General features: G+C 44.5%; 2 protein-coding genes across 6 annotated transcripts in view; one reads left to right on the top strand and one right to left on the bottom strand.

Annotated features, from left to right (window-relative positions):
- The window catches only part of Neur (E3 ubiquitin-protein ligase neur), a 93,500-nt gene that overhangs the window by 65,826 nt on the left and 9,054 nt on the right, over positions 1-18,620 (top strand). For 2 of the 5 annotated variants that reach the window (XM_076439813.1, XM_076439810.1), the window contains exon 2: positions 17,859-18,025. In XM_076439813.1, the coding sequence (XP_076295928.1) occupies positions 17,859-18,025 (167 nt within the window). The other 3 variants (XM_076439814.1, XM_076439812.1, XM_076439811.1) reach the window with 3 other exon arrangements.
- LOC143216537 (uncharacterized) lies at positions 2,736-4,294 on the bottom strand. Its single transcript, XM_076439686.1, is given in 5 exon segments — positions 2,736-2,822; positions 2,824-2,930; positions 3,999-4,112; positions 4,115-4,147; positions 4,261-4,294. Coding segments are annotated over 5 exon segments (375 nt in total).

Below are 18,620 nucleotides of genomic sequence, written 5' to 3'. Positions count from 1 at the left end.
CGCGAGCTCTTCGTGAAACGGCACGAAATGAGATCCTTCGAGTTCAGTTGCGTCGAAGACGTTCCTCTCCGGCCATTGAAAATTAGCAAACATTTTTGCGACGAGGGGTGAATATGCTAATCTCGATTTTATAACTTTTTAAAACGTTAAACAGTCGTTTCGACGAAGAAGAAGAATGAAAAGAGACTCTAAACGACGCTACTGGTATATCGACCACTTGCTTTGCAACATCAAGTCAGACTTGTGATTTAAAACAGGTCTTCTAAACACGTTATGTACAAATTGTTTGAACGTCAACGCGACCAGAGGCCGTATTTATTATTGCCACTCGCGTAAGTGTAAAGCTTGATCAGCGAGCCGTTAGCGGTTGAAAAGGTTTTCACTCTAATTTCTGTCTGACCTTCCAACCTTTCGCTCGACGATCAGCCGGCAAGCGTTAATGGAAAGTGCTCGAGATAAATCAACAGAGCTGCCTGAAAGCCATCGAAGAGTCCGCTTATCGATCAGCCGACACCAGGAGCCACTTCACCGTTTCGCATTTTTCCAAACTAATTTCCCTCTTCGCCTGTTGAAAACCTCCCTTAAACTACTCCGCCGACCGGCTAACGAAAGAGAGAACACAGGCACGCAAGTACCTTTTTTTTTATCGGCGCAAATGGTTCCTCTCGTAGAGCGGGCGAGATAAACTGAATCAAATTCTCAAAAGTTTTCCTCAAAGCGACGCGACGGAGCGCAGCTTCATTAGCATATTTCAGCTGGAGCATTTGCAACCCTTTCGACTGTTCAAGAACTGTTCTGAATCTTTTCTATCCGAATGAACCTCTTCATCGCAGCAGAAATTACGATAAAAATTGTATAAAGTCTGCAGGTCTTGTTATTACTCGGTAGAATTCTATTTCTTTTATGTCTTTGTGTGCGTCGAGTTTCGTGTCGACCCCATAGAGATCGTGCTTGTTCCTTTATGGGGAAAATGGCCGGGACAAGTAGAGGAGTGTCCTGTGGAGAGAGTATCCGGGAGCTCAAAGCTGTACGTGTAGCTTTTAGCAGCGACGGTCTATAGAGCTTGCATATCGTTATCAACCCCCTGACAACAGCCGGTCTCGTGTCGGGGCGGGATCGATACAGCTTCTATTGCGATATCCACGCGCAAACCCCATGGTCTGATGGGGGTGGCAAGAGGTTACGCTTCCACCTCCTGTTGTAGCGCTCGTTCTGCGGAAACTCTATAGAAATGTTGCCGTCGCTCGCAGCGTCGGCTTAATGCGTGAATTCGCTGGTCAGAGGCTGCACCCTCTTCCCTTTAGGGGAATTAAGTCTTGGAAAATATGCTCCCCGGATTCATTCTACTTCATTTGCCCTTCCGAGGGGATGCAGTTCAATCGGGTTTTTCACCAGTTCGGTCGAGAACGTGTCTCTATTCTCTACCGTAACCTCAGTTAGGATAATTAACCCTTACGTAGCCAACCAAAATGTATAGATTATTTAAAACTTTTTGTATTCAACACATATTTGCACAAATTCTCATTTTAATATTACATACACGAATATGTTAGCGAGCAGAGAATGGACATTCAGAGAAATTTTGTAATATTTCTAGAGGAACATTAACAAATTGTTGAAAGGAATACAGTAAGTGGCTACTCAAGGGTTAAACACTTCCTCGAGGTTCTTCGGTCGGCGCAGTTTGTATTATTTTGTCACTTTCCGACAACTTGTGGTAGATCCCTTGGGGAGTGTGTCAGGGCATGCAAATTTCACGAGCCATTACGCTATTTTCTATTTCGAGGGTAAACGGGGTTCACAGCTATGGAACTAATGCGCGCATGCAGTATAAGCGAATATCCATGGGGTCGTGCCACCCCTAATCCTATCCTAAGTTATTATGCTCGTAGATATTAATGCGATCAAGTGTAGTAATATCCCGTGAAAATGATCATCTCGTAAAGCGGGAAAATTTGCGTGTTGCGTCATTTGTACGGGGGTTCGGCATAATGGGACGTAAGCGATCCATCAGTATAACTTCTTCCTCCCTTCGACGAGTAAGGAGTTTCTCTAACGAATGCACAATGAGCCGGTGATAAATGTGCGGACTGTAACCAAATTTTCCAAACGAGATAATCGTTTCCTTTTAAATGTGCCCATAATCTAAATGCATAGTCTAAAGGAAACAGAATGTTCAAAATAACAAGCACCATCTAAAATAATGTGATGTGAACAAACTGATAAACTCATTTTCTTTTTAAATTATGGGCACTAATACGTAGAAGTAACCAGACATAGATTTTAATTACTAGACCCCATGTGCTACAGAAATAGCTCACTCGGTTCGAAGCTTCGACGAAGAAATTTTTAAGAAGTGACGAATCACGCACAGATGTGCCCTAGAAGTTAATCACGTCAGTCGACTTACGGATTCCAAAAAAAGTATGCCCGAATTAGAAACAAGCTATTCGAGAGATTAAAAAAAAATTACCCTCAACTCAAAGGTAGTGTTAAACCCGCCTAAATCGATGAAACAGGTGCACAATATAAAACAGGAAATCCTACAATTAACATTTACGTGTACCTAGAGCATATCGACGTTTTTTATCGGGGGGTAGTCATGAAGTTAGTATCTGCGAGAGCAGAAAACATTGGGGTAGGATTTTGTCGCGGTAGAACTACGAAGGGCGATCGATCGATTTTCAGTCCGCTTAGAGCGGCTCTTAGGGTGCCGGAATTTCGAAAGTCGGTCTCTATTGTGCTCTCCTCCCTTCGCTCCCCTTTTTTTCCGGTCGTTCGTCTCGAGCAAAGTCTACGCCAATGCCGAGGCCCGGTGCTGGGCTTCCTGAGGCCAGGTGGTGCACAACCGTTGCCATCCCCAAAGCCCAGTGTTCCGCTCTTGCAGGCAGCTGCAGCTGCGACATACATGCCTTTACTTGCACACGAGCCTCGTAATATCTACGCTTGCGATTGCCTGGCAAGATCGGTTTTTGAAAAGTCTCGATTTGGGTCAAGAATGTCTCGAAACCTGGCCCCTGAACCAGCCTCTTGCTAGCAACATCGGTTCTTGTCGAACAATGGCAACAGCAACTAAACATTTCAAAGAATATGTGTCAGTTCTTTCGAGCCTCTTAATTATAAAACATTTAGGAAATAGTATACTGATACTAACAATCCTTGATGGCTGACTGCTGCAACAATTATCCTACAATGTTCTACAGAAACATTAGTTCATAAAAAAAACTTTAACTAAACATATTTAGCCTACCAGCTAAGGAGATCAAGATTAATCTTTTTAATACAATAAAAAAATCCTGTTGTAACCCAATTCATTATACCTCAGTTACTCGCTTTCGAAATAAATATTTACTAGTGTGGACGACACCTTTGTTTACACTTGTAATATTGAATTTAATGTTTTTTGCAACTAATTTTTGTAATTTTTGTAATTAAAAAATGTTAAAAGTAATACATGACTGCAGGTCTGATCGATCTTGGAATTCCACCAATAAAGCAGAGTAGCACCTAAAAACAAAATTACATATTTATTAGACAAAGGTGTTTTGACAATTCGTTGCATTGCATTAACAAAGTCTACCGAAACTATATTATAAAGTTTACAACTAATCAATATTACCATAGAGAGCGACATTATCGATATCCGCCGCAGCATCGTGGAAATGTTTACATTCGATAAGTCGTCAGAATTCGAGTGGGACGAAAGCGTTCTCAAAACCGTTATCTACATGCATAAACATTGTACAAGTTCATCCTTGGCTCGTGCCAAAGCTTATCGTTCCGTAATACATTTTTCTTGTAAAAAGGAATCTCCTATTCCATGGAAGTTGATAAAATACCTTATCAGTGGGTTCCTGTTCTCGCAAGGTGAGATATATCCTCAAGATACAAGCGTTCCGATTCACCGCAACCTTTCCGCTTCGAGAGGTTAGAACGTCCGTCTGCCGGCACGCACGAATCGGTTCGCAGTGTATATGTGAGAGCGAGCCAGCGAGCACAGGGACGCACACGGACGAGGGCGTGCTCGCACACACACTGCCGCGTAATGACAGCAGGGAGTTGGGGCAGTTACGAATAACACAGCAGATGGGGAGTTTGCTTCTGCAACGAAGCCAGTCGTTGTAGCGGCGTGGTTCAAGCTGCCCGCCTTTTCACGGGACTCTCCGCGTGAATCGTTGTTTCACCCGTTTTTCAATAGAATTTTCTAAACGATCTCTTGATTGAGAAATCACAAGTGACAGCCATGGGACTGTCGCGTGCCGCTTCCTTCTTTCTTCCGGCCACGCAGCGCCATCTTCCCCTTTGAAAACACCTCTTCGAGATCCGAGCTATTCGAAGATTTCGATACTTCCGATATTGAATAGGATGAGGTTGATCGCAAGTAAGTCTGACAAATATTTCAACACGTTATACGCGGGCCGCGTACTAGTTCGTATATACTCATTACTCGTATTTAATATATAATAATAAGAATTCAAAGAGATCTTTCTTTCGAGATTCTTCGATTGAAGTTATTCAGAATAGCCCGCATAGAAACGTTTCAAATTTATACAGATCGAATGCACCAATAGTTACCGCGGTTGTTTCGAAATTCTTCGATTGAAATTATTCAAACTAGCCCGCGGATAACGTGTTTAACAAATAATTATATTCAAAGAATCACGGTCTTAGGAAAGTGTTTTGAATTACGTAGAACGCTCTGATTGGGTATTAATGCGGGAAAACAGTGTCGGGAAATTTTTATTCAGCAATTCAATTTTAGAACGCGGTTTTTAGGTTAGGATAGTTAACGACCGTTGAATATTCGAGATAGAGTGCATTTGTAGACCGCGGATCTTTTCCAAGTCGATAGGAAGAAACAAGAAGAAAATGTTGTATTCCATCTATTGATTTTGTTTGATCCGTGCATAATATCCGCAGTCTAAATAGTGATTTGATTAAGGTAGTGGCTCGAGAGATTTCGTAGAGATTGTTTGGAAAGTTTGTTCCGGAGGTTTCGGAGGTCCGTGAAAGGTTTTCGGTTCGCCGGGTTTCTTTTCAATTCTGGTGAGGTTCGAGCCTATTGTATCGATATGGCTTTGTCTCTGTCTTGTCAACGGCCGAGAAGACCGTTCACCATCAATAGGGCCACCAGAGTGGCGCGACTCAGGCTCTTGGCAAATGGTTTGGGTGAGTATACTGAATATATTCATCTGGTTTTTTTGTTTTATGGTGTTTCTCACCCGCGGCGGCCGACACAGCCCTCCCGCTAAGATTTCATAGCAGTTTTACCGTTCTGCTGCACATGTGTCATCGCGCAACCGTTTATAAATACAGGGGACGGTTGGCCGTGTCACGTGACGCGCCACCAGATTCAAATTCAAACTCTGCGCGCCCGCGCCTATGGGCTGGGTACACGTTCAACGTCTTTTGTTCAACATGATTTTCATTATGATATATCATCTCTCTGATAATGTAAATATTATATCGTCTTTGATAATAGAAAATTTTATAATGTTTTTGTTAATTTTTTGCCATATAATTCTTGTTGATAATAAACGTAGTTAATTTATTATTTTTTGGAATATTCGGGTGTACATACAGTACGTTACTGTATATGTTGCTACTATTGTTTGTTTTTCTTTTGTTATAATTTAAAAATGTTTTCTTTTATCACGTTTCATAGTTTATCACCAGACAGCGGATTTTATGCATTTATTAATTAAAACAGTGGAAACATTAGAAGAATTTGAAACTACTGTTTTATTAAAAATATTTTTGAATAAAAATAAACTTCTCTCTCACTCCACTTTGTTGCAATGCAGGGTAGACAATTTTTATTTTACATAAATGTCCGCTGTCTATTCGTTACAGTTTATGTTGATGATAAGAAATGTATATCTGTACATGTGTAAATATTTCGTTTTCCAGTAACATTATTTATAATGATTCGTATACAAATATGGAGTAAAGACAGAAATATTAGCCAGCCACTTTTTCGATTCTATGCGGAGCGAAACGGTTGGATTTGCTGGGGGAATTTGGAGACCTTTTCATATAATTGTACAACTGTTAGCAGTGTCCGTTGGCCGGGTCGTTTGTGAAATTAACGCACAAGGCACGGACACTTCGCCACAACAGGCGAGACACGCGTTTCTTTGTCGTTTGAGGAAGTGGAATTTCATTAACGCGCCCCGTGACTCATCGTTCGCGACACATTACGTGTTGTTTGCCCGGCGTTTACGTTCAGCATTACACCATCCTGCGCCTTTCAATTCCAATTGAAATGATTCACCGGAACCTCGGAATCGACCAACGATTCCTAATCTTAAACGACTCCAATATGTATCGTCAACGATAAAACGACACTGGCGATTGTTGTCGCAATACTATCTCGTTACATTATCTCTTTGGAGGGAAGACCAATCTTATCGATAATACTAATCAAATAGACCTCTGATGAAAATAGATCCGACTATCTTCAAACGAATGTTTGTCCGAATGAATTTTCCGAACACAAGACACAGTTACCCAATTTTCAAATCACTGTTTCGATATATTTTCAAGAGGGTAGCAAACCCCAAAAGTTGAAAGAGAACAAGCCAACACTCGTCTGGTCGAACATCCAGCGTTGATAAGCTCGAAAAGAACGGGACCCCATAACTCAACAGAAAAACCACGTGTCACCGTTGTTTACCGATCACAAACCACCCTTATGGTCTTCTCCCGGGGTAGTTAATCTTCCAGGCAGGCCCCCGCCGCAAAGCCTCTTGTTTTCCTTCTCGTAGAAAAACCACCCCCGCAAACTCCTCCGCGATCCTGTACGTGCGAAACGCGACAGATGCGCGATTCAATTCGCAACAGAGGGTGGACGCAGGGGTTGCGTGGTCTCCTTGCCACCCTATCGTTTAACTTCGTTAATCCGATTGTTCCTTGGCCAGCGATGGTGGCCGCATTAAAAGTGCCGCGATGGGAATATGCACTTGTCGCGTCCTGTGTTGCAACTTGGGGGTTGCGGTGTCTCCTGAGGGGGCGGATTTTCGATGAAGGTCCCCGATCGGGAAACACTTCTCTGTTCGAACATTTGTTGCATTACGAAGATGCGTTCGCAGGGGTCTCGAGGGTCGTAGCTTAAAAATTTCGATAATGGTTGGCGGATCGGCGGTGGACAAGATGGCCGCGCAGAGCACAGCTTTGTTTTTACTCTTTCCAGAACTTTTACTAATATATTTTTTATACTTTTACAATCATATTTACCTATATCATAGCAAGTTACGCTCACGCTTTAAATCGGTGAATATGGTTCCAAATAATGCCGTGTTTAGACTTATTTAAAAATTAAAAACTTTCCCATTTGCGTTCTCTATGTTCGGCAAACATCAAGGAACGTAGTACCTCTACGCTTTCCGAGCCTCCATACCCCCAAGGCAGTAACACTATGCTAGGAAAGACTGTATTCGCGTATCAGCAGAAATTCCGCGGATCAGCAGGATTAGAATTAGCGATTCGTAAACGAACAATTACTCGTGAACTGGATCCCGTCGAATGTTCCATTAAAAAGTAGAGCACGCTGACGTTCACAGTTTTATGGTCGCTGGTTTTCTTCCGGCACGCTATTAACGTTCGCCACGTTCGAGGAATAGAATTTCGCCGTTCCCTCGCGATTTTCATTCCGCTCTAATCAACGTTCCGATATCGCCGTTGATAACTGTATTAGATAATTAATGACGCTCCCGCGAGTTTCTCTCTTAGTTTCGGTTCGTTTCAACGGGATTCTCGACTCGAAGTATCCAGCCGTAGGGTTCGAGTTATGCTCGATGTATTATTTCGAAAATGGAAGAAGCGTGATTGCGCTCGGGCCTCGCCGATAAAATCATCTTTGACCGTGCAAACCTAATGACCCGTTATCAGGTAGGCGGTTTCGCCGTTCGCGATTCGAGATTACATTGATCGTAGCGCCACGGGTTCGTATCGATTTTCCCGGCATTCCTGCGATTCCGTCAAGTTCGAAGACCCCCACGCCACGTTCCTAATCATTCCGCGCGTATTTACATTCGCGTGTGGACGTTCCCTTAATACGCCGATTGTTTGTGATTCCGCTTCACGTGCACGCAACAATCCTTCTCCGTCCTCGTTCCGTACCGTCTCACTCTAATTACTATAACCGCGTGCTGCTCCTCCTATCTTCTCTCTGCTCTTCCCCGATACTGCGCCGCAAGATCATCGCTTAGGCGAGCGTTGAAGTCTCTCCGGTTCGTCGGACGATTTGCGCGAGGAAGATTGGCTTCTGGTCGCACTACGTATACTTCGCTCGCACCTACTTCGCATTAGCATTTTACCCTGCCACCGCGTCGCCCCGAGCTCCAGGAAAACGAACTTGCAATTTTTGTTGACCCTTCAGCGACCACACCTGAACATCAATTTCTTTCGGGACGGTTTCAACGTCATTCAGTCGACCATTGAAATTCCCGATTAAAATCCATCGGGAAAGAATTTCTAATACACGATCAACGATCCATTTAAAAATACCCGAGATAACGACTAAAATCCTGCTATTTCTGCCGCGCCCCTCGTAACGACACCGCCAGAAGGGTTGAAACCAGACTTCCTGCTCTTCAAAATCTCCCCCATCGTCCTCCCTTGCTCTCTCCAGTTAGGTTCTCAGTTAATCTCTCTCTCCCTCTTTCTCCGTGCTTCTATTCCCGTTCACCGGTTCGCTGCTCCTCGTACGCGTTATTATTACTCGAACGTGCCGCGAGGCTCGCGCATTGCCACCTTACGTAACCCACATAGTCGTCGAGGAGCGAGAAAGAGGTATCCTCCGGTTTCAGGATAGCGACAGAAGAGTAGCTCGGAGAGAGGTCTTACTGGTCGAGGATAGCTGGAGAGAGAGAGAGTGAATGAAAAAGAGAGACTCACCGAAAGGTGAGTCAGGAATAGCAACGAACAGAGATGAATACATAGAGAAAGAGAAGAGGAAAGGAGATAGCAGAAGAGAGAGGCAGAAAGAGAGATGCTCCTTCTACTAGAGGACTAAGTAGCTCGGCAAAGATCACGGCGTCGGGCGTGGGAACAAGGCCCCTCCTGGCTCTGTGTACGTTCCTGTACACACGGAACACACCGTGCACGAAGAGAAGAACATTACTGGAACTTCCTTCGGCGTGGCAGTGCTGCTTAACAGTACCTGGAGTGCTTGATCCGACCGGGTCGCAACGCCCGCCTCGTTGAAAACGGCGCATCCGAGACAGCACGCGACCCACGGTGTTCCTCTTACTCTTTCTTTCTGTCCGAGTAGAACATTCGATTAACACGAAATTCCCGGAACTGGGATCGTCCGACAGCTGTTGCCATCGGAAAAATCCCATTATACTCGGACGTTTAACTACCGCGACCCAAGCGAACCTTGAACTCGAAGGCCTTCCCTTCTGGTAGCTAGCTCGAGTCAGTTATTTGCGGGTGATTAGAGGATTGATATTCTGGTACAGCTCGAAGGAGCTTCGTCCGGGCACGTCTTAGGATCTTCGAAGCTTTCTCTGCGGACGTTTACTGGCAACCTTGAATCCTCGAGGAACGAGAACCCCATTTTCAGAGAAGCCGACCGCAGGACTTTCCCGAGAAGCAAAGTGTACTTCATCCTGAAATTAACGAACATTCTGACAAAGTCCAGAAGAATAGAGGTACCGGCCAAGAGACACCGCGGTTTCGTGCAATCAGGGTATGTAGCAAACGGAGGGTCGCGAAAACGGAGAAGCACGAGAATAAGAGAAGCGACTGTCTGGCTGGAGAAATTGAGCGTGGAATGTGTGTTGGCCTTTGACTAGCGGTACCTCATCGCGAACGCGTAATAAATCACAAATCGGTCTCCCGTTTAATTACTCAATCTTCCGTTGATTGGATTGATCCTCGTTCAATGGAGATCTAAGAGTACCCGGTCGGGGGGGTCCGCCGATAAACAATGAGTACTAAGTGGCGTTTAACGAAGCGTTTTTCCTATCAGCACAATTTTCTTTAGGGGAAGAAAGAGGTTCGGCGAACTCCGGGAGGGGGGGGGGGAGACAGAAGGATGCGCCAATCGAGCACAATTTACAGGCCTGTATTCGCAATTTTCTGCGATCAGCCGCCGCGGGAATCATCGATGTGAATGGGCCCGGGTTAGGCGAACAGCTCGGTCAAGGCTCCGTTTATTTACACCGTGCAAAGGACATCGCGTTCACATCGCGGAGGCGGCCCCGCATTGTTACAATGACGCCCCGTGCAACAAATTACTTTCACTTCGCTTCGCTGATAATCGGAAGGTTGCCGGCTACGCGGCGTTATTATACCGAGCCGCGGTCGAAAACAACGCGGTGCGTTCTCCTCGCGAACGTTGTACATCTCGCCTTGTTAGGTTTTTAGCGGGACTCTTAAACGGACCTGCCTACTCGCGCGATCATCTCCGCACGTGTCGTTTCGCCCACGTTTCCTCGTTTATTCAGGCTCAAAATATTTCTGCAATCCCGAAATTATTCTCGTTTAGACATTCCCCATTATGCTGGAGTAGAAAGCGTCGCCGTTTTTGGCACCTCCGCAAAAACGTCCCTGCCGCAGACCGCCGGAACGCCTCGGAGACTTTCGAGATCGTAACACGGCGATTAACAGTTTCTAGCTGGACAGAGAAACTCTGCTATTTTCGTTAGCCGTCTTGCCTGTTCCACATTAATTCCCTTGAAGCCCAAATAACATTCCATTTTGTTACCATTATAATCTACAGGTTTTCAAACAGTAGGTGAACAAATAAACAATTTAATGATTTCGGCGCCACAGTTTCGATCAAATCTTACTCGCTAAGCAATTTTGCAATTTATATTGTTCTCGACGTTTCGATCTAAATGTGGACCATTTTCAACTTTTACATACTTGCTATGTGTAAACGAATTATATAAATTCAATGATCGAACTTTTGAAAAAACTGATTAACACCATGTCGGTAGAGGTTAAACTGAAACCAAACGTCAGAACAAAGGAACGACGCACATCGAACGATAGCCAATCAGAACACAGAGATAGCCACTTCACTTGTGCTTGTATACCATGTAGATGTTGTGGTAAATTAATAATTGACATTCAGAATATTTGAATAAAAAATTACATACAATTACTATTGTTTATTTTGCATAAAAAAAGATCCGCTGTCTGTCTATCACACTTTATATGAAGAGTACAAAGCTGATCTTTCAAATCCTGTGGTCCTGTGTTCAGTTTTGATCGACAGAATACGATCAGCAACAACATCTCTGGTCACGATCGAAAGAAAATCGTCACCAGACCATAGATTGTTTCCTTCTCGTGTCGAACGCGTTCCCGGGTGTTTACGAGACTCGTTAACGCGGCGCGAAGTGTCGCAATTAGAAGACAGTGGATAAAGATAACACGGGTAGTCTCCGAGACGTAGCCGGTAGCACTCCATCGGATAGATCGCAGGATCTTCTCGCGGTGCTGTGTGTCTGTGTGCGCGTCAGATGCAAGGATCCGAGCTTCGCCGAGAGGTACACTTCCGTGCAAATGTGTGTCACGAGTTTCCCACGAGATGAACTGGCGAATGGCAACATAGGCGCGGGCATAGACCAATTACTAGCGTGGCTCTCATTGAGAGTCGCGATTTACGTGCACGATCGATCCGCCGCGCCGCCTAGCAACCCGCGAGCGATTAAAACCCGCGTCGAGAGGAGACGTGTTTCTGTTCCTAGGAAACAGTTCCACGAGAGAATCGTATAAACGCAACCGAAATGAAAATCGTTGTCCGTGGAGAGAAAACTCGTTCCCAGTATTCCACTGGATGAATATGCAAACGGCCGACTCTCGGCTTCTGCGAATGCGGAGACGATGAGCAACACCTTTGAAGATCGGGGTCTCTTTATTTATTGGACCCGATCCGAACGATAATTAAATTCTGTTGGCTGACCAACTGTATCTTGCAAATTTTTCTATTCCTCAAACGTCTTATTCCACAACGCGTGTATCATGGTTAGATTTTGAGACTCGAAGAAATAACAACACTGCACAGACGATGAAGTTTAACGGGGGGTTGACTCTCGCTAAACGTTTCGTTTGTAGTCCAGTGGAACGTTCAAGATGTTGTGCATCACCGTAATGCACACCTATCACACGGTTAATCGTCTCGCATTAATTACGGTCCAGTAAACGAACAGGCAAGCGTGTCTTTGTTATGCTTTCTTGCTCACTTTCACCTGCTGAATGTCTTTTTCTCGGTTACGAACGGTGCACCGAGCTTCGAGGAGTCTGAACTACTCGATGGAACATCCAAGTTTTCGATTTACTAATCAAATTTAGATAATTCACGCGCAAGAATATTTTCTGGCTGAAGAAAATCTCTAAATTCTGAAATCGATCACGTCCATCGCAAACACGAAGAGACAGCTCACTTGAACCTCCCCTGGAGATCCCAACCCTTACCTTACGCAATTCTCTGAAGGGTTCTCGGGGGTACCGTTTCCTCTCCTCAGCGTCCTGTTTACGCTTCTCTTTCGCCTGACGTTCGAGAAAAGTGGCGCGCGTGTCGAGGCAGATCCGCGGCAACCGGTTTCCGGGGCGCGAGTTCAATTTCATCCAAGAGTGAACACGTTCGCCGAGCGGGGGAAGCAGGCGGGAAAAATTTGTTTTTATTGCGAAGGGCCGCGAGGGAATCGCTGTTTTTTTCAGGGTCACGATGCAAAGCGCGCTGATGCAAAGCGCGAATCAACCGAGAAAATCCGAGCGCGAAGGGTTGGCTGCTCGTGTTGTCGATTATCGTGGATCGAACGGTGCGTGTAATCACGGCGATTCGTGTTTCACTCGGTTCACGTCATCCACAAAGATCGCCGCAGCAATTGCTGAAAAGTTTGAAAATTTCGAGAACAGATTCAGAAAGAACCTGCACCATTTTATTGAAAGAATAGCAAGTAAATTAAGCGACGATGCAAAAAAATAAGCGAGAGAATGATTTTCTGTTTCCTCGTCGGGAACGCTTTCTTTTTTAGCAAAAAGAGTAACGCGAAGTCGATAGAAAACCGCCACTGCGGTTTCGGTTTGTAACTCGGTCCGACCGCAATCCGTGCAATTAACTTCCATTTAACGTTCTCACCAGTTACATCGATCTCACCATTCATACACCTCGTATCTTGTATCTCGAGAATTTTTTTCTCATTTGTTTTTCTCTCGAGATTTGTTGCCGGTTGCTTATAAAGTGATACATTAATCGCTGGCTAGGCGTGTGTAATGCTTATTTACGGTGTTCGCGTTCCCGCGTCGATCATCGGGATCGATAGTGTCGAGGTCGAGAGGGCAGATACGCGATGATCGATCGCGACCTCGGCGCTCCATCGTCAAAGCGGCTTCCTCGAGCCGCCAGCTGATCGACGATCCAATTTCGCCGCCGATTTACGATCGTTTGATTCGGCAGTGCCTCGCTACTGCTTCACTTCCTTATTACGTTGAACAATCCAATCTAATTTACATAATTGTATCGTTAACATTCATTCGATCATTTAGATTTGCACAAAATGGGGAAAAATGTTCGATTTTCTTGCCTCCTTGAAAAGCATAGAAAAATTAGAAGTTCTCGATTAGCAGTTCGAACGGTTCGGTTGATTTCTCGATCTATGCTCGATCGTTCCTCAGACCTGTGACGAAGTGATCCTTGGAAGTCCTCTGGCGATTATCCACGCCGAGGCGCATTTCCTCGACGCGGTTTCCTCGGCGTGGTTCATAATCCCGCGCGATTCACCGTGGGAATCTCCCGATGTGTACCGTTGCGCTACGCCGTTCTCGTTCGTTGTCTCATCAAACGAACCGTGATTCCATTTACCCCTGGCGATTGCCATCTGCCGGCGACGGGGGTGGTTCCTCCGCCAGAAAATCATCTCCGAGACGCGTCATTACGGAGGCCGAATCGGCGCCGACCTCTGACGATTGCGATTTTCAAGATCCCCGCTCGACGACGCGATGGGAATCGTCCTGCCCCTACGATTCACCGCTATGCCGCGGCGTTTTTACACGTTCCTCGAGTTCACCAAATCATGGAACACAGAAAAACACATTTGCATTAACGTTCGTTCAAAATTATCGAAGCGCTTCCAGCGCTCCTGCGTCAGGTGTACTATTAGCCCGACTTTAAATCGCAGTCCCGTGACTCATGAACGGAATAGTCAAGCGGCCACAAAGCCGGTGACGCAATTCCCGAGCAAAAACGACTTTTCTTTATTGGTAAATCCGCGCGATTCGGTCGAGCAGGCAGGCAAAATTGAACGATCGTGACTCCGCTGTGAAATGGTCATTAGCCGGAAGTGGCTAAAGACGAATTTCTGTCGAAGGTAAAAATCGAGGACTCGTTTCTATCTCGAGGAGAGAGAGAGAGAGAGAGAGAGAGAGAGAGAGAGAGAAGATCGATCGTATGCATAATTAAAATTAACTGTACGCCATTGTGTTCCCCGACGCGACACAAACAGATAGGGATCTATGAAATTAAGACTCGTGGGACACCGCGCGAATGTTTGAAACAATGGATTCTTTATTAACCGGAAGCGAGTCGTCCGGATTTCTGGTTTTTTCGTCGGAAATCGTAAACGGGTAACGTCTCTCGAGCCAGAATTTCGAACTGTTCGAAATGACACGGCCACGGAGACGTTTCGCCGAAAGAAAAATCATGGTGCAACAAAGGGGCGAAATTATACGGCGCGATAGGAGAAGAAATTAAATGATTGCAAAGGGCCGAAGAAGTCGTAAACGAAATCCGCGGGACCTGCGAGAAAGAACCTCGGTGAGAATGGCAGCGCAATTAGCGGAAGAAAGGGGCAACGGAAGTTTAAGAGGAATCGGCTGAAAACGAAATCGACGTTTCTCATCGAAGCTGACCGATATTCGATATCCCACGAAACGGAGCCTTCGACGACGGGAAAAAACGGAAGAAGTGGTTCGACGCGGTCCAAAGAGTGCACGCGATCGTTCCGCGCGGTTATTACAATCCCTTCGGACCGACAAGGATTCCCTTCGAAGTATTCTTTGCTAACAGATCGAGAGAGAGCGCGTGGCGCTAACGGTACGTTCCCGCGAAAAAACGAAATCGCTCGGTCAGGGTGACGGATGGATTAAAAATTACAATCGCGGTCGACTGGTTCGTAATACGCGCCTTAGCCGGACCGTGAGAAACCTATCGTGCGCGTGGATTTTTCCACAACGATCCATAGATCGTGACTGCCTTGGCTGATCGACGACGCTCGCGAGAGCCAACGCGGTTTCGGCTCGTTAGCCGATTAATCGCGGCTCGAATGAAAATTAGGCTGTTTCTTTCTCACGCGCGCCGCTCGGCCATTTCGGATCTGCACCGGAAACGGGAAAACGGGTCGATCTTTTGATAAAACTGGAAATTCATTCATGTTCCTAGCAGAAACCGGTCTTTCAATTTTACTTTGCTGCGTGTGATGTAACTGGATTGCGGGTCTTATGTGTTGATGATAAATTTACGATTACGATAAGTAGGTAACCGGGTGAGATTTAAAATGGTGAAAGGAATCTACTCTGGAATTAAGCTTAAAATTAAATTATTATAAGAACTCCTCAAATATTCGCTGAGAAAGGTTCTGGCGTGATCATTTGTAGAAGGGAGTCGAGTTGAATTCGTGTTTCGTCGGCTTGGGAAAAGTCGTTGCACGCAGTTCTGCCAATCGCGAGCCAAAAGGAAATGGCCGAAGCCTGCAGAAGTCTCGGACGACCTCGCTATCGAGTTGCTTCCTGTTGTCGGGCATTGTTCAAGGCGGTTTCGGGGCGCATCCGCTCGCGGAGAAAGCGTACTCGCCTCGGAACGCGACGCGCCTTCTGTTGCGGCCGCTTCCGCCACCGAATGTGCGGTTTCCGGTGCGTGGCGCACGTACGATATCGACTGCGATACCACCACCGGCCTCGCATATCGATAGTCAGTCGGAACTGGACTGTCGCGAGTGACGGTTGTGAACCTGAGGCAGAGCTTTTCGCGATTTCCTTTCTTTTCTGTTCTGTTCGATCGTTTCCTCTTTCTTCGTTCTTACACATAGATTCTCTATTCGTAAATTGTGACACTTTTCAGTAAACCTGGTTCCCACGTGCTATCGACTGGGTCGGTTACAAAGTTTTCTTGAATCGTCCTCCTCCTCGTGATTGACAGTGATAGTGTTCTTTTGAGTTGATACCTTGTGTCTTTCTTTTTTAGATTTGTTTTCTTCTAATTTACGTTGTGATTGTAGGGTTGAAATATTGAGCAATAGTTTGGTTAATAGTTTTATTAAAAACATTTATTTAAAGGATATCTTATTATCGCATTATTTTAAATAGAATCGTGTTATTTACTTTGCATCATTATCAATTCATAATCTTTCGTTTAATTATATATTTACATATTAGAGGAAATAGATAAAACATTATCTCCGACACGCCACAGACCTAATTAAGAGTTGTCCACTTCCTCGACCGTTACACCCACATATTAAACCAGCTTCATTAATTAAAGAACATCGATAAATAAAATCATTTTGAGTCACCCTTAAAATAAAGGTTGAAAGGACGAGCTTCTGAAAGGACGATTGTTCTCCAAGTCCTGATCTGTTTAAAACAACAAAGGGGATTAATTGTCTGGTAAAAATCGAGGGTTGAAAATCCAGCATGGTATCCTCGTCGCACACAGATCCCGATTGCGCCCTGGGAATATCCTGGCAGTATTCCCGCATTCCGGCCCGGCAAGTTGCAGTTATGAAATACCGAAGTGGAAACGCTCGAGCTGCTTCGAGAGGTGGTTTTGCATTTCAGTTTCTCGATCGAATTCCATCTTTCCTTTCTCCATCTTTCTCTCTCTCTCTCTATCCGCCTTGCATAGATAACCGTCTTCTTGCATCCCTCTCCTTCTCTTTCGCGGCTTTTGTTTCGCGGCTGACTCGGAGGAATTTCCCGGCCGCGAGGTACTTTCCTTCCACGAGTTTTCATCCGTGACCCAAAGACTCCGTTTACGTTCCCAAAACAACCGAATCTGTGTCTGACTCAGAGACGGGATCGTGCACTGAGTCAGAGGATTTCCCCTCATCCTAAAACAGTCGCATAAATCATAATCGTTATCCTGCGAAACCGAACAACCTGCAACTAAAAATGCCTCTCCGAATATTGCTCGATTTTTATTTAAAAACAAAAACCAACTTAGACCATCTTAAGATGGAATTAACCATTTTATCCTTATAATTTCATTTAAAGGTTGCAATGCATAGACTGCGGATTTTATACATTTATGACAAAAATAAACATGCGCAGTTTAAAGCAATGGACGAATTACGAAAATTTAAGGACATCAGTTTATTCATTTCAGCTTAATAAGACAATTAAAGGAAGAAATTTTTGTTTGGCTCCTGTGTCTTGCAATCAATGGAAACATTTTTTCTTTTGCATAAAGATCCGCAGTCTAGTAATGAATAAATAGTCGTCAATCGAGCGTTAATTATAATCGACCAGGAATTTTGGCTGGAAATTGGGTAATTTGATTTAAAGCTTGGTCTCTGAATTGACCTGGTCCCTCGGATCCTATTTTCGATTCCTAGAAGCGGACCCTCTCGGTATGAAATGGGTTTTAGTCAGTCATGCTTTAAATAATTCATATTTCTTAGATTGCATCGAAAACGAAGGTAACAGAGCGTAGAAAGTCTGATACGGATTGCATAATTGATTTTTGCCCTGTTAAAACTTTGCATTCGATCCAGAACAGCAAATAATATTTTCCGAAGTTTATCAATGTATCAGAATCTATAAAAATTGTCTGATTGTGTCTCCTTGGTCTAGGTAATTCTCGAATATACATATATTAACGTGTGGCTCTTTTTGAATGTTTACAGCACCAAGATCATCCAGTGCAGGTACCAACAACTTACCACCATTGACGTTCCATCAAGTTCATGGTGACAATATCAGACTCTGCAATGGCGGGACCATCGCCAGAAGACACGAGAGCTTCTGCAAGGGTGTCACGTTCAGTGCGAGACCTGTTCGAGTCGGTGAAAAGGTACATTCGATTATCCATACCAGATTCATTAACCCCTTGCCCTACAATATCGTGTCAGACTCGCGATGAAAAGATTCAGAAGAGAATCTAATAAATATATACAGGGTGAGTTACCTAACGTTGCCACCTCAAACATCTTTGTTGTTTTTAAAGATACGTCCAATGTCTGAAGGACAAAATTGAATGGGCTTCAGTGGGCTCACATGATACCAAAAGTATTTTTGGTTTTATGTGATCCTTTTAGAGATATCAAGGTCAGCTTCATTTTTTAAAATGGAAGCACCCTTTTCTTAAACACCTACAACGATAGTCCCTTTCATTAGGAGTTCATCGACTATAATTATCCATGCACGTGTAAACTTTCTAAGTAGCTCCTAGTCCATACAACAGACACAGAACATTATTATTTTCCATTAACTGTTAAAAATCCGCAATCTACTCGTTAATCACTCACTAATTTTCGAAGCCCCTTATTTGTAGACTTCATACTTAGGCTTTAAAAACAACAAAGATATTTGAGGTTGCAACGTTAGGTGACTCACTCTGTATATGTATATGTTATCAATTTCCTTTAAACCGAGATGAAATTCTACTT

The sequence above is a fragment of the Lasioglossum baleicum genome, chromosome 15, assembly GCF_051020765.1.
Source record: "Lasioglossum baleicum chromosome 15, iyLasBale1, whole genome shotgun sequence".
Taxonomy (NCBI): domain Eukaryota; kingdom Metazoa; phylum Arthropoda; class Insecta; order Hymenoptera; family Halictidae; genus Lasioglossum; species Lasioglossum baleicum.
The sequence above is the reverse complement of the archived record's forward strand: the minus strand, read 5'-3'. Positions and strand labels throughout refer to the sequence as shown.